At 41.9% G+C, this 17,978-nt stretch overlaps 1 protein-coding gene across 1 annotated transcript in view; it reads right to left on the reverse strand.

Moving 5' to 3' along the window:
- LOC149452308 (vomeronasal type-2 receptor 116-like) overlaps nucleotides 1-17,516 on the reverse strand; it is a 139,938-nt gene extending 122,422 nt beyond the window's left edge. Inside the window, exons 1-2 of the mRNA XM_089689527.1 lie at nucleotides 17,452-17,516; nucleotides 8,895-9,183 (exon numbers count right to left, since the gene is read on the reverse strand). Coding sequence (XP_089545653.1) covers nucleotides 8,895-9,183; nucleotides 17,452-17,516 — 354 coding nt within the window. The remainder of the gene's footprint in view (nucleotides 1-8,894; nucleotides 9,184-17,451) is intronic.
- Between the last annotated feature and the right edge of the window lie 462 nt (nucleotides 17,517-17,978).

Raw genomic sequence — 17,978 nt, forward strand, 5'->3', positions numbered from 1 at the left:
TGTTAATCTTATTCCCTTATGTATTATACATGGAGATCATATCCCCCTTATGTATTATACATGGAGATCATATCCCCCCTTATGTATTATACATGGAGATCATACCCCCCCCCTTATGTATTATACATGGTGATCATATCCCCCCTTATGTATTATACATGGAGATCATATACCTCCTTATGTATTATACATGGAGATCATATCCCCCTTATGTATTATACATGGAGATCATATACCCCTCCCCCTTATGTATTATACATGGAGATCATATCCCCCTTATGTATTATACATGGAGATCATATGCCCCTTATGTATTATACATGGAGATCATATCCCCCTTATGTATTATACATGGTGATCATATCCCCCCTTATGTATTATACATGGAGATCATATCCCCCTTTAGGTATTATACATGGAGATCATATCCCCCCTTATGTATTATACATGGTGATCATATCCCCCCTTATGTATTATACATGGTGATCATATCCCCCTTATGTATTATACATGGAGATCATATACCCCTCCCCCCTTATGTATTATACATGGCGATCATATCCCCCCTTATGTATTATACATGGAGATCATATCCCCCTTATGTATTATACATGGTGATCATATCCCCCTTATGTATTATACATGGAGATTATATCCCCCCTTATGTATTATACATGGAGATCATATCCCCCCTTATGTATTATACATGGAGATCATATCCCCCCTTATGTATTATACATGGTGATCATATCCCCCCTTATGTATTATACATGGAGATCATATCCCCCCTTATGTATTATACATGGAGATCATATCCCCCCCTATGTATTATACATGGTGATCATATCCCCCTTATGTATTATACATGGAGATCATATCCCCCCTTATGTATTATACATGGAGATCATATCCCCCCATATGTATTATACATGGAGATCATACCCCCCCTATGTATCATACATGGAGATCATATCCCCCTTATGTATTATACATGGAGATCATATCCCCCCTTATGTATTATACATGGAGATCATATCCCCCCTCATGTATTATATATGGTGATCATATCCCCCCCTTATGTATTATACATGGTGATCATATCCCCCTTATGTATTATACATGGAGATCATATCCCCCCTTATGTATTATACATGGAGATCATATCCCCCCATATGTATTATACATGGAGATCATATCCCCCCTCATGTATTATAAATGGAGATCATATCCCCCCATATGTATTATACATGGAGATCATACCCCCCCTATGTATCATACATGGAGATCATATCCCCCTTATGTATTATACATGGAGATCATATCCCCCCTTATGTATTATACATGGAGATCATATCCCCCCTCATGTATTATACATGGTTATCATATCCCCCCCTTATGTATTATACATGGTGATCATATCCCCCTTATGTATTATACATGGAGATCATATCTCCCTTATGTATTATACATGGAGATCATATCCCCCCTTATGTATTATACATGGTGATCATATCCCCCCTTATGTATTATACATGGAGATCATATCCCCCCTTATGTATTATACATGGAGATCATATCCCCCCTATGTATTATACATGGTGATCATATCCCCCTTATGTATTATACATGGAGATCATATCCCCCCTTATGTATTATACATGGGGATCATATCCCCCCTTATGTATTATACATGGAGATCATATCCTCAAAAAACTACACTCCCTCGGCCTCAGAGATTCTGCTCTCTCCTGGCTCTCATCCTACCTGTCACAACGCTCTTTCAGCGTTACCTATAATGCCACCACCTCCCTCTCACTCCCCCTCTCTGTTGGGGTCCCTCAAGACTCTGTCCTTGGGCCCCTTCTCTTCTCCATCTACACCTCCTCCCTTGGCCAACTCATACACTCTCACGGCTTCAACTACCACCTCTATGCCGACGACACACAAATCTATCTCTCAACCCCCCACCTCACCCCCTCGGTCTCCGCCCGAATCACACACCTGTTGAGCGACATATCAGACTGGATGTCGCTCCACTTCCTTAAACTGAACCTCTCCAAAACCGAGTTTCTTGTCTTCCCTCCAGCCCGGACACCACCCCCCATTGACTTCTTCATCATGTCCAACAACGCCACCATCAAACCCGCCCCGCAGGCCAGAGTACTTGGTGTCATTTTGGACTCCAACCTATCCTTCCAGCCCCAAGTCCACTCTTTAACAAACTCGTGCAGACTCCACCTCCGCAACATCGCCAAAATCCTCACGTTCCTAACTCCAGAAACCACTAAACAGCTCATCCACTCCCTCATCATATCGCGACTCGACTACTGCAACTCCCTCCTCACTGGCCTGCCTCGCCGCTGGCTATCCCCGCTTCAGTCCATCCTGAATACGGCTGCCAGACTCATTCACCTTTCCAACCGCTCCGTTTCCGCCACCCCCCTCTGCCAATCCCTCCACTGGCCTCCACTCAGTGTCCTCCACCCCCCTCTGCCAATCCCTCCACTGGCTTCAGATTGCGCAACGGATCAAATTCAAAATCCTAACGCTGACGTACAAAGCTGTCCACCATACTGCCCCGAACTACATCACTGACCTAATATCCAAGTACCGCCCAGCACGCACACTCCGCTCCTCACAAGACCTCCTTCTCTCTAGTTCCCTGGTCTCCTCCTCCCATGCCCGCCTCCAGGACTTCTCCAGGGTGTCACCCATCCTCTGGAACTCCCTGCCCCAACCCATCAGATTATCACCTACTCTCCTCTCCTTTAGGCGCACCCTGAAAACCCATCTCTTCAGGGAAGCCTACCCCGCCCCATGCTAACTTGCCGACCTCCTCCACTCTGCCTACCACTCCATCCCCCACAGCTATCTCCTCCTGTGCCACCATCCCCTCCCTCCTAGATTGTAAGCTTGAAAGAGCAGGGCCCTCGATCCCCTCATGTTTTGCATTGTATTGGTATTGTTCTGTCACATGTTCTGTCCCCCTTTGTAATGTACAGCGCTGAGCGAACTATTGGCGCTTTATAAATACTGTATAATAATAATAATAATAATAATAATAATAATATCCCCCCTTATGTATTATACATGGATATCATATCCCCCTTATGTATCATACATGGAGATCATATCCCCCTTATGTATTATACATGGAGATCATATCCCCCTTATGTATTATACATGGAGATCATATCCCCCCTTATGTATTATACATGGAGATCATATCCCCCCTCATGTATTATACATGGTGATCATATCCCCCCCTTATGCATTATACATGGTGATCATATCCCCCTTATGTATTATACATGGAGATCATATCCCCCCTTATGTATTATACACGGAGATCATATCCCCCCATATGTATTATACATGGAGATCATATCCCCCCTTATGTATTATACATGGAGATCATATCCCCCCTTATGTATTATACATGGAGATCATATCCCCCCTCATGTATTATACATGGAGATCATATCCCCCCCTTTTGTATTATACATGGTGATCATATCCCCCTTATGTATTATACATGGAGATCATATCCCCCCTTATGTATTATACATGGAGATCATATCCCCCCATATGTATTATACATGGTGATCATATCCCCCTTATGTATTATACATGGAGATCATATCCCCCCTTATGTATTATACATGGAGATCATATCCCCCCATATGTATTATACATGGAGATCATATCCCCCCTCATGTATTATACATGGTGATCATATCCCCCCTTATGTATTATACATGGAGATCATATCCCCCTTATGTATTATACATGGAGATCATATCCCCCCTTATGTATTATACATGGAGATCATATCCCCCCCTATGTATTATACATGGTGATCATATCCCCCTTATGTATTATTCATGGAGATCATATCCCCCCTTATGTATTATACATGGAGATCATATCCCCCCTTATGTATTATACATGGAGATCATATCCCCCCTCATGTATTATACATGGAGATCATATCCCCCCTTATGTATTATACATGGAGATCATATCCCCCCATATGTATTATACATGGAGATCATATCCCCCCTCATGTATTATACATGGTGATCATATCCCCCCCTTATGTATTATACATGGTGATCATATCCCCCTTATGTATTATACATGGAGATCATATCCCCCCTTATGTATTATACATGGAGATCATATCCCCCCATATGTATTATACATGGAGATCATATCTCAATTTATGTATTATACATGGAGATCATATCCCCCCTTATGTATTATACATGGAGATCATATACCCCCTTATGTATTATACATGGAGATCATATACCCCCTTATGTATTATACATGGAGATCATATACCCCCTTATGTATTATACATGGTGATCATATCCCCCCTTATGTATTATGCATGGAGATCATATCCCCCTTATGTATTATACATGAAGATCATATCCCCCCTTATATATTATACATGTTAATCTTATTCCCTTATGTATTATACATGGAGATCATATCCCCCCTTATGTATTATACATGGAGATCATATCCCCCCCTTATGTATTATACATGGAGATCATATCCCCTTTATGTATTATACATGGAGATCATATCCCCCTTATGTATTATACATGGAGATCATATCCCCCCCTTATGTATTATACATGGCGATCATATACCCCCTTATGTATTATACATGGAGATCATATCCCCCCTTATGTATTATACATGGAGATCATATCCCCCCTTATGTATTATACATGGTGATCATATCCCCTTTATGTGTTATACATGGAGATCATATCCCCCCTTATGTATTATACATGGAGATCATATCCCCCCTTATGTATTATACATGGCGATCATATCCCCCCTTATATATTATACATGGAGATTATACCCCCCCCTTATGTATTATATATGGCGATCATATCCCCCCTTATGTATTATACATGGTTATCATATCCCCCCTTATGTATTATACATGAAGATCATATCCCCCTTATGTATTATACATGGTGATCATATCCCCCCTTATGTATTATACATGGAGATCATATCCCCTTATGTATTATACATGGAGATCATATCCCCCTTATGTATTATACATGGAAATCATATCCCCCCTTATGTATTATACATGGAGATCATATCCCCCCTTGTGTATTATACATGGTGATCATATCCCCCCTTATGTATTATATATGGAGATCATATCCCCCCTTATGTATTATATATGGAGATCATATCCCCCCTTATGTATTATACATGGAGATCATATCCCCCTTATGTATTATATATTTAGATCATATCCCCCCTTATGTATTATACATGGAGATCATATCCCCCCCTTATGTATTATACATGGAGGTCATACCCCCCCCTTATGTATTATACATGGAGATCATATGCTCCTTATGTATGATACATGGAGATCATATCCCCCTTATGTATTATACATGGTGATCTTATCCATCCTTATGTATTATACAAGGAGATCATATCCCCCTTATGTATTATACATTGAGATCATATCCCCCCTTATGTATTATACATGGAGATCATATCCCCCCTTATGTATTGTACATGGAGATCATATCCCCCCTTATGTATTACACATGGAGATCATAACACCCTTATGTATTATACATGGAGATCATATCCCCCCCCTTATGTATTATACATGGAGATCATATCCCCCCTTATGTATTATACATGGAGATCATATCCCCCCTTATGTATTATATATGGAGATTATATCCCCCCTTTTGTATTATACATGGAGATCATATCCCCCTTATGTATTATACATGGTGATCATATCCCCCTTATGTATTATATATGGAGATCATATCCTCCCTTATGTATTATATATGGAGATCATATCCCCCCCTTATGTATTATACATGGAGATCATATCCCCCTTATATACTATACATGGTGATCATATCCCCCCTTATATATTATACATGGAGATCACATCTCCCCTTATGTATTATACATGGAGATCATATCCCCTTTGTGTATTATAAATGGTGATCATATCCCCCCTTATGTATTATACATGGAGATCATATCCCCCTTATGTATTATACATGGAGATCATATCCCCCCTTATGTATTATACATGGTGATCATATCCCCCCTTATGTATTATACATGGAGATCATATCCCCCCTTATGTATTATACATGGAGATCATATCCCCCCTTATGTATTATACATGGAGATCATATCCCCCCTTATGTATTATACATGGAGATCATATCCCCCTTATGTATTATATATGGAGATCATATCCTCCCCCTTATGTATTATACATGGTGATCATACCCCCCCCCTTATGTATTATACATGGTGATCATATCCCCCTTATGTATTATACATGGAGATAATATCACCCCCCTTATGTATTATACATGTAGCTCATTTCCCCCCTTATGTATTATACATGGAGATCATATACCCCCCCTTATGTATTATACATAGTGATCATACCCCCCTTATGTATTATACAAGGAGATCATATCCTCCCTTATGTATTATACATGGTGATCATATCCCCCCTTATGTATTATACATGGAGTTCATATCCCCCCTTATGTATTATACATGGAGATGATATCCCACCTTATGTATTATACATGGAGATCATATCCCCCCTTATGTATTATACTTGGAGATCATATCCCCCCCTTATGTATTATACATGGTGATCATATCCCCCCTTATGTATTATACATGGTGATCATATCCCCCCCTTATGTATTATACATGGTGATCATATCCCCCCCTTATGTATTATACATGGTGATCATATCCCCCCTTATGTATTATACATGGAGATCATATCCCCCCTTATGTATTATACATGGTGATCATATCCCCCCTTATGTATTATACATGGAGATCATATCCCCTTTATGTATTATACATGGAGATCATATCCCCCCTTATGTATTATACATGGTGATCATATCCCCCTTATGTATTATACATGGAGATCATATCCCCCCTTATGTATTATACATGGAGATCATATCCCCCCTTATGTATTATACATGGAGATCATATCCCCCCTTTTGTATTATACATGGAGATCATATCCCCCTTATGTATTATACATGGAGATCTTATCCCCCTTATGTATTATACATGGAGATCATATCCCCCCCTTATGTATTATACATTGAGATCATATCCCCCCTTATGTATTGTACATGGAGATCATATCCCCCTTATGTATTATACATGGAGCTCATATCCCCCCTTATGTATTATGCATGGAGATCATATCCCCCTTATGTATTATACATGGAGATCATATCCCCACCTTATGTATTATACATGGAGATCATATCCCCCTTATGTATTATACAAGGAGATCATATCCCCCCTTATGTATTATACATGGAGATCATATCCCCCCTTATGTATTATACATGGAGATCATATCCCCCTTTATGTATTATACATGGAGATCATATCCCCCCTTATGTATTATACATGGAGATCATATCCCCCTTATGTATTATACATGGAGCTCATATCCCCCCTTATGTATTATACATGGAGATCATATCCCCCTTATGTATTATACAAGGAGATCATATCCCCCCTTATGTATTATACATGGAGATCATATCCCCCCCTCATGTATTATACATGGAGATCATATCCCCCTTATGTATTATACATGGAGATCATATCCCCCTTATGTATCATACATGGAGCTCATATCCCCCTTATGTATTATGCATGGAGATCATATCCCCCTTATGTATTATACAAGGAGATCATATCCCCCCTTATGTATTATACATGGAGATCATATCCCCCCCCTTATGTATTATACATGGAGATCATATCCCCCTTATGTATTATACATGGAGATCATATCCCCCCTTATGTATTATACATTGTGATCATATCCCCCCTTATGTATTATACATGGAGATCATATCCCCCTTATGTATTATACATGGAGATAATATCCCCCCTTTTGTATTATACATGGAGATCATATCCCCCCTTATGTATTATACATGGAGATCATATCCCCCCTTATGTATTATACATGGTGATCATATCCCCCTTTATGTATTATACATGGAGATCATATACCCCCCCCTTATGTATTATACATGGAGATCATATCCCCCCTTATGTATTATACATGGAGAACCCTTAATGCTGTCACTTGATTGGTTAAATTTTGCTATATTTAGTTCTTTTTACTGTATTGATGTCCTGGATTCTACTTCACCTTCTTGGATCTGGGATCCCTCTATTTCTGTCCTCCCATCCCTATATGTAGACTGAAAGGAATTCTCAGTGTGGGATGGACTCTGTTTAAAGCCACCATCCATGAATGGTGAGATTCCAGATTGGAAGTAATGGTGGCACCTGGTGAAAGACGTCACTGACTACTCTACCTTTTTAAATGATTTCCTGTACAGATCCTCCACACACAATACAATAATGTTGGCAGATGCCCAGATACATTCACTTCTGATCGGTTTAAAAGCAACTACTTAAAGGAGACTAAACAAATGACACAACTTCATTTCTTACAGCTCCTGATTGTTGAGCTCATATTCTGGGCATTAGATCCAAAACCCAGAAGACAACTCCAGGAACCTACCAAAGGGACATGGTGAGCCACCTGGATTGCTCTCTCATTCAAGCATTGAACCTGGTTAGTAATATGCTGGATTTTGGGGACAATGATCACTGAATAATTTCCCCAAATTACAATGTTCTATATACCTGGAATATTCATATTTCTGTTCATTCTGATCTGCACTCATTCTAGAAAAGTAAATGTACAAACGTTCCACCTAGAATGTACAGAGCCATCCATTGAACTCACCATGTTACATACATAATTGATTGCAGTGATCACTTACCTGTGTATACCGATACAGACTAAGTAACTGGGCCAATGCATAATTTGAATGGAAACCACTCTCACCAATAAAACCGGCCACTTCCCCATGTTCCTTACAGCAATAGTTAGCAGCTTCCTTCTCTCCAGACAATATCTTTATGGCATATCCCAAAGTTTTCTTTGCATCATTACAAGTACTAAATATATGATAGCCCAGGGTGACATTGGGCAGAAGATCGGGCTCCTTGTTAACCTCATTGATAGCATAGATCATCGCTAAGATGCTTCTGTACTCTTCTAAGTCAACTCTGCAGGATATTGAGAGGTTTTCAAACCACAGAAAATGGTGAGTTCTGAGATTACAGTTTAGCCACAGATCATAAAACTAAGACTCTCACAGGAAAAAAAATGATTTAAATGGCAATTGCAGACAACATAAATTACAAACCATGAACTGCTATTGGTAATCAGTAACTCCATTTTGAAAGTGCTGTAATGCAGTACCCCAGGGGTGCAAGGATGCAAAGGGGGAGAAGTGAGTATTGTTGGAAGAGGGTTGCAGGAGGTGCAGAGGGGAGCAGTACTGAGATCAGTCTGCAGGGGTGCAAAAGTGAGCAAGTTTGGAAGAGGGTGGATGAGGCACAGAAGTGAGCAGTTCTGGATTAGAAGGGCAGGGTGAAGGGGTGAACAGTGTTGAAAGAGAGTGACAAAAAGGTGAGATTGAAATCTTAATGCAGCCATGCATAGAGGAAACTTCATTCAAGGCAGCAGGGACCGGCCAAATTTCCATCCATGTGTGGGCAGGCTGGTTGCACAGAAATTGATCTACTGTAAGTCTGTTCAGTTTTTCCCCATCAATAAGTGCTGTATGGCCTGCTTTATGTCTATGGTAGACAGCCAGAGACAGTGAGACATTTCATATAACCCCCCCCCCCCCACTAGAATACAGCTCAGCTTTATTATACATTGACTTATTCAGAGAAGGTGATAACTCCAGAACTCCACAGACCAGACTGAAACACCCTTAAAAAACATCACGGACACCTGAAGACATGTGTAGCCTCCCTGGCGGTATTCCTGAGTGTAGCTCGGGGTAACGTTTCAGTACCACAAGCGGTAACCCCCCCGAGCTACACTCGGGATTACCATGCGGTGTTGCTCCAGGATCTGTTCTTCTCTTATCTTGTCCTTCGCTCCCGCAATGTCCCCCCTGCAGTGTCCCCTCTAATGTCCTACGGCAGATGCCGGCATCCATCTTCCGGTTTCTGTCCCCTGCGACGTCGGGACGTATGGGGGACGGAACTGGCGGGAAATTTAAAAATGACAAAAAGTGACATTCACTAAATACACTAAAATCACGTAGTATAACATTCCTGTATCAAACCATTTCACATACATTTTGTCCCGAGTGCTTTGTCCGGCGCCCTGCCTGCATTTTTACTGTTCTTTCTGCCTGGAAACTGAGAAACGTCCATGGCGTCCAAAAAGCGTCTCTTTAGGTCAGACGCGGTTTTAGACCGGCTAGAGAACAGCGATAGTAAATCAGAACCACTTGCAGAATTGAGTGATAATGATTCGTGGGGGAAATTCCTCATTAGACACTGAAAACGATTCTGCGACTGAGCTCAGTGATGTGAGAACTTGGCGCTATATTTCACATTTCAGTGTTTTTGGTTTGATTATATTATTGAATTAAATTTATTAGTATTATTTTTTATGATTATTTATTATATTATAATTGATGATTTCGTGTTTCAAGTTTTATCATCCCCGGGATGTTTACTAGACTCTTGTTCGGACAGATTTCAGTGAGTTATTCCTAAAAATTACAGACCTACAATAAAAAAAATACATATTTCCATGCAAAAAAATGTACCGCTTGGAGCACAGAAATATGGACATAATCAGACCGCTAGGGAGGTTAATGAAAAGCAGAGACAAGATACATACAATGAAAACATTCTAAGCTAAAAGCAAAGCAGAATATTGTACATCTAAATGAAGCCGGAGTTTGCTAATCTCTATTGTAAACTTGTAAAAAAGTCTAGAGCAAACACACCGTGATGAATTGGGTTTTTTCACTTGACCACAGACATGTAATCCAGACAGTATGGCCGGGGGCATTATATATTTATCACTCATGGCCCACTGGATAACTGTGCTGGCATCAAGGGTGAATGTAGGATGGGGCACACCATCTGAGCCAATTCCTCTTTCCTGTGTCCTTACAACTGCTGATGGTGAAAATAGCCTCCAACTTCTTTGCCTCTTTAATGCCCTCTTTGGGGGAATCAGCCACTGAATCTAGAGACTATGCAATGGCTCAGGCAAAATGATGCCATGCGCTGTTGCAGCTGGTACCCCTAGGTGACAGGAACCCCACTGAGGTAGAGATATGGTCGGCCCAGAAGTGGTTGATTGTACAATATTTTGTGCCGGGTAAGGCCATGTGGGAAAACAGCACCAACCTGTTGTCCGCCCTTCAGCATGAAAATTTCATATACATACTTTGCCTGGTGTAAGTCCTCAGCCTGGTGGTGAAGTGCTTCCTGGACAGGTACCCTGGCTTACAAATATTTTTGAGGCAGGCAAGAAGAGAGTTTGTAGTCATTTCAGTTGGTCACACTCAGATAGTATGCAACTTTGTGAAATTCAGCAGGGAAATTGACATGTATGGAAACTGATATGTAACCCAGCTAGTGGACCTCTACTGTCTTGCTGCATCAACTGCTCATGCATCTTCGGGCCATAAATGAGTCCTTTTGTGAGTATGAAATGAGGACAGACTCAGGGAATTGGGATTCTTCTCCCCATGTCAATAGCATCTCATACAAGGTGCATGCACCATATCGTCATGATTTGAGGAGGCAACCACAATGGTGAGCTGTAACAATGCGGGCATCAGCATCACTCTTCCTGTGGCATTTCTGCTGGAACAGACAGTGCATGGTGTTATAGACAGGGCACTGGGGGCACAGTAAAATTAGAAGGTGAACTTCCCAGTGTCTCAGGGTCGGATATATCTGGCCACCATCCCTGTGAGGCCTTAGCAGGTACAGAAGCAACATTAGGAGGAGAAGGAATATAGTTGCCATGATGGCATTGAGGAGAAGGAGGGCATAGGGCAGGCTTTGGGGGGTTGGTTTCTTTCCTCACAAACCCTTGGAGTTGTATGTAGATATGGAGAGGTAGCTGAGGAAAATGTCATTCTCAATGACCCTGAGGACTTTGTTTTCTCTGCCTCCTGTAACTTGTTTTAGATGGTCACATCCATGCTCCAGAGCCTTCAAAAGATCCCCAGAATTTGAGGCACAAATAGGGGACACTTTACTGGTTGTCAACTCTCCAGGATCCATGTCACAAGGGGGAAGCATCAGAGCTCATCCTGTCTTTGCAGAGGGAGTAAAAGATAAAATACTTGGAGGATGTGCTATGAAAGAAATGGAAAACCTCATGTTCCCACAAACGTCCCCCTTCTGCTTCCGGGGCTGTGGCCTTACAGGAACTTTGGTTCATATATTTTGGGATTGCCCGACCATATCTTTGATTTGTTGCAAAATATCTGAGGTGGCTACCTCACTGGCGGGTACCCAGGTACGATTGTCTATGCAGACCTGTTTATTGGGGGCTCATATCCCGGGGGTCTCTGATGCCACTATGAGATTGATACATACTATAAGTATTGCCACTTTATGGTCTATTGCCTTGCATTGGAAGTCCAATACTGTACCCTTGACCTCCGTTTTACACAGAATTGATACTGTAATGCTCATGGAACACATTCATTATACCCTACTGGATAAGATGCACTTATTTGATAAAAAATGGGAGTCATGGAGGGACTATAGACATTTATTGCATGATTGATTACATTCCCAGTGAAAGTTGAATGGCATATACTGTTGACAGATGTATCATTTAACCTAACTCATCGTTTACACATTTCATGTGCTTGCTATCTATTTTTTTTCTATTCCTTTTCTTTCTTACGTTAATATACTTTTCTGTAATGTACTATTCAAAAGTGCCTTGTTTTTGCTGAAAATTCTATTTGAAAATGTACTGTTGTTTTACAGTCTACTTTTATACAATAAAATCGTTTGTAAACAAAAAAAAAAGAAATGGTAAACCTCTTCCCCAGAAAACGGCAGTATACTGTCTCATGGATGATGTGGTTTGGAGCCTGTTATGGTTGAAGGGAGGAGCAGTGGGGTTATGGGGGTGAGGCTACTGAAACAAGGTGTTTAAAACCTTTCTATCTACCCAGTGCCTAGGGTTGTCTACTGCCAGCAACTATTGGCAGAGGCTGCATCGTGTGGTGAGGGATTACATGGCGTCAAAGGCAGATTCTGACACCATTACAATGGATGACCCCCTTGATCATTGGGCAAGAAAGATGGATCACTGACTAAAGCTCTCCCAGTATGCACTCAAGCTGCTGGGCTGTACTGCAGCGAGTACCCTCTCTGCACATACATACATTTAGTGATGGGGGGTCCTTGTGACAGACCAATTATTTCATCTGTCCTTGCACACAGTTGTGTGGCTGAAAATGATCCAGTCCTGAATCAGGAACAAATAAAAAGCCCCTGCTGAAGATGCTTCCGAATAATTGGGTCATTCTGCTAAAATATGTATTTTCTGTACAGCCTGAACCTCTCCTTTCATCACTACAGGAATGAAATAAATCCCACCGTCCTCCACTATTGCTGTCTCCTGCCCCCCCATGAGCACAGCTGGCCACCATTAACAGTTTCTTCTACCACTACTGGCCTGGCACAGTTAGCATCTACTGCCATTGTTTTAACCCCCCCCCCCCCCCCCACCATCACCACCATCACCACCACCACCACCATCACCATTCCCAGCTCATACTGGGCCCATGTGCTGTGTATACAGAAGGGTGAGGTTCTATTTTATTATGCTACTACCACTGCCCCAGCGCCTTCACTCTCTCCTTCACCAGCTCTTGTCAATGATCCCACCAGATCCTTCTGGCTCTTCTGCAGGCCATGGAGGTCAGTGGAATGGAACTCTCAGGATGTTTATAATCTCCAACCCCCTTTTCATTGTAGTGTCTATGACAACTACTGTATATGAAAGCATTTTGCATACTATCTACCAGGTCCATCTTTATTATTGATTGGACCCTGGGCAAACATTTTATTGGGCCCCCCATGCAATTTCACTTCTCACCTGTTCTGAGACAGCAGATAGACTCAGTTTATTTAGCAGCTAAAATCTGTTTATTTAGCAGGACTGTCATCAATTGCAATTGGTTGCCGGAGGTTACAGCATATCATTACCGCTAACAGCACACATTACGTCTCACTGATTAATTGCTGGAGGTTACAGCACATGATTTCTGCTTGCTGGTTAGTTGATAGAGATTACTGCACATCATTACTGGTCACTGGTTGCTAAAGGTTACTGCACGTTATTACAGTTCACTGATTGACTGCTAGCGGTTACTGCACATCATCACTGATCCCCCATTGGTTGCTAGAGGTTACCGAACATCCTTACCACTTACTGATTGGTTGCTAGAGGTTACTGCACATCATTATTGCTCACAAATTGGTTGCTAGGAATTACAGCAGACAACTACTGTTCACTGACTGGTTGCTAGAGGATACTGCACATCATTATTACTCACTGATTGGTTGCTAAAGGTTACTGAACAGCATTATTGCTCACTGATTGGTTGCTAGAGATTACAGCAGATCACTACTGTTCACTGATTGGTTGCTAGAGGTTCTGCACATCATTACTGCTCACTGATTGCTAGAGGTTATTGCACATTATTACTGCTCATTGGTTGCTGTTGGTTACCGTGCATTATTACCACTTCCTCCTTGATTGCTAGAAGTTACAGCCAGGGGCGGACTGTCAACTCATGGGGTCCCTGGGCAATAGGGCTGTGCTTGCCCACACTCAAGCACACCCAAAAAAGCCTATAAAAGATACCAGGGGCATTTCATGGGGCCCCCTACTGACCCTAGGCCCTCGGGCAGTGCCCGAGTGCTCGAATGGTCAGTCTGCCCCTGGTTACCGCACATCATTGCAGCTCACTGATTGATTGCTGAATGTTACAGCACATCATCTCCTCACTGCCTGCACACCATTGAATGGGAAGGCGAAGGAACCCACTAAAAGACAGAAAACTCCTAGGGATTCTAGGACTCCTGGAATCAGTGACAGTGCTGGGGGGAGGGTGTGATCAGTGGCAGTGCTGGGAGTTGATGGGATCAGTGGCAGTGGTTTGGGGATGGGATCAGTGGCAGTGGTGGGGGGATGGGATAAGTGACACTGTTGGGGGGGATGGGATGAGTGACAGTCCTTGGGGTGTATGGGATCAGTGGCAGTGCCGGATGGGGATGGAAGATGACATTTCTACATTGACCACCAATGTAAGAGGGGATTTACACTGACCACTAGTGTAAAGGCAATTCTGCACTTACCACCAATGCAAAGGGAAATATATATGGATCCCCAATGTAATGGAGAATTTACACTGACAACCAATGTAATAGTAATTTACACTGACGACCAATGTAATGGGGGGAAGTTACAACAACAAGCAATACATTTCTGCACTGGCCACCAATGTAAGGGAGAATTTACACTGACCACCAATTAAAGGGAGGCCTCTACATGGACCACCAATGTAAAGGAAGATTCAACACTGACCAAACATGAAAGTTAGGATTTTTTACTGCCTACCAATATAAAGAGGATTTTTTCCAGTGGCGATCAATGTAAAGGGGATTTACACTTACCACTAATGAAATAGGACCATTCACAGTGACCACCAATGTGAGGAGGGATTTACACTGACCACTAGTGTGAATGAAAGGATTCTTCACCAAGCCCCAATGTGATGAGAAGATTTATACTGACCTCCAATGTAATTGAGTCATTTAGCCTATGTTCACATTTGTGCGTGTCGGGAACACATGCAAAATCACTTTCCTGACACCACAGAAATGTGATGCCCTTTAGCAGATACACAGGAGTGCCATTAATTGTTGGTGACACCCTCACACATCTGCTGACGTGACCATTTCCACATGCACCAAAATTCAGGGTGCTGAGGCTGGGTGTAATTTTGAAAGGACTTTATTTTTGCATTTCTAGCGCATTGAGAAGCCAATTCAAATAAATGGGCTGCCCAACATGTGAAGTACATCTACACACATGGGGACACTCAGGGGGTATAATATACATATGAATGCTGTAGATATTTACATATGAATGCCCCACTATTACCAGATCAATTTTACTGACCCGCCTCTATTTACATATGAATGCCAGTTGTTTCCATGTGAATGGTGACATGGTCTGCATGTGAGTCTTGGCAATAGGTCAGAGCTGGACAGCATAAGAGACAGCCCTTCACACTGAGATATTGGAAGGCAGCGCGGGACGAAGACTTCAAGGGATAAGGGAATGTAAACTGGGACAGTTGGCAAGTATGGGGCAGCTGCTTTGGGTCCCACAACTTTGACTGGGCCCAGGGCAACTGCCCCCTTTTCCTCACCTTAAAGATGGCTCTGCTATCTACCACTCCAGGTTCTTGTTATAAAAACAAAGGAATGTCCCACCCGAAGTGTGGGGGTGCAGGACATGCTGATTGCAAGAGTGCTTCTTCTAAAAAAATATGGGCTTAGGGCTGTTGTATTAAATAATTACTTGAGGGTTTTTTTTAAGAGAATATCATTTAAACCATATTATAATAGAATATATGTAAAAAAAACACAGATGGCTATACAAACTTTGGGTCTGGTATGGATCTTGAGGGAAACTTGCAGTCAGGTGCATTGCTTTGACCAATCAAAATGCACTGTCAGTGCACAGTGCATTGTGGGGCGTGGTGGTCGAACAGACCACCAAATTCCCATACCATTCTTATGTTCAGTGAGCACACGAACGGTCCATGTTCGTGTTGAACTTAGGTTTGACTTGAACATAGAACCCAACACTACTGCCTGCAAGGTGTGGAGTTCTTTAGTGGGGCCTTGTTATCACCTCTCATCCACAGCTCTGCATCGGTTAAGGTTGGGATCACTGGAACCTCTCATCTGTGACATATTTTTGCATTGGGAATCTTCAAGCATCCACCCAGTTGCTCATTTGTACTTCCAATCACAGCTTTGTTCTTTCCAAGACTTCTGTTGTGTCTACTCCACACCACATTCCATGTTCTTCAAATAGACCACGCCTTACAACATGTTCAACTTCACAGCTCCCCACTTTTGGAACTCTTCGACTCTCCAGATGTCATGCTGCCATGGACATTGATCCAGCGCTGGGTTTTGTCTCCTGCCCAAGTTGCCTTGGTTCCTGCCTATTCACCCTGATCCTAGGTATTATTAAGCTGTTACACCTGTGTGCATGGCCGCTGATAAGGGGGGACCTCCTGTAGGGGGCCAGGGCCCTGCCACTTTGCCAGAGGGGCCCGGCAATCTGCATTGCATAGCAAATCACAACCATCAGATTTATTAATTGTAAAAGCTCTTACAAGTATGGGATGTACATCAGCGTTTGGTATACAGTTTCTATGGAATGGACCTCACCCAAAATGGCCACCGCACAACTTCCGGTTGGCATCTGATGTCACTTCCTGTATGCGTCTCGTCATTACGACTTTGTCAAAGGATGGAATAAAAGGAGCACTGAGTGGCACTATATGAAATCTACTTGTTAACAATATTACACTATATGTTTTAAATCTCTTGGAAGGCATGATTATCCACAAGGAGGATTATTAGAGGAAGAGTCCACTCATTGAAAATGTATATATAAACCAAGAGAGGCCTACCCAGAGGGTAAGGGTGGGAATTACAGATATTATATGCTGACACTTGGTGGAGTTTTTTTGCCCGTTTTGAGCACTTTTTGTGTGTCATTTATTATAGCTGATTTCCATGTGATGAAGGTAATGCACTATGTGCTGTTTATACACATTTTTTTTAGGGTTAGAAGAGGAAGAGGATGATATCACATAGAGGATTTGAAAGTTGAGCACCTGGTGAGCTGGGATGAAATGAAAGATCACTTATGGTTACAAACTAAGGAAGTTTATTGATTGAACGCTGAGGAA

The sequence above is a fragment of the Staurois parvus genome, unplaced genomic scaffold, assembly GCF_062004578.1.
Source record: "Staurois parvus isolate SC_StPar_1 unplaced genomic scaffold, SC_StPar_1.0 ptg000483l, whole genome shotgun sequence".
Classification (NCBI taxonomy): domain Eukaryota; kingdom Metazoa; phylum Chordata; class Amphibia; order Anura; family Ranidae; genus Staurois; species Staurois parvus.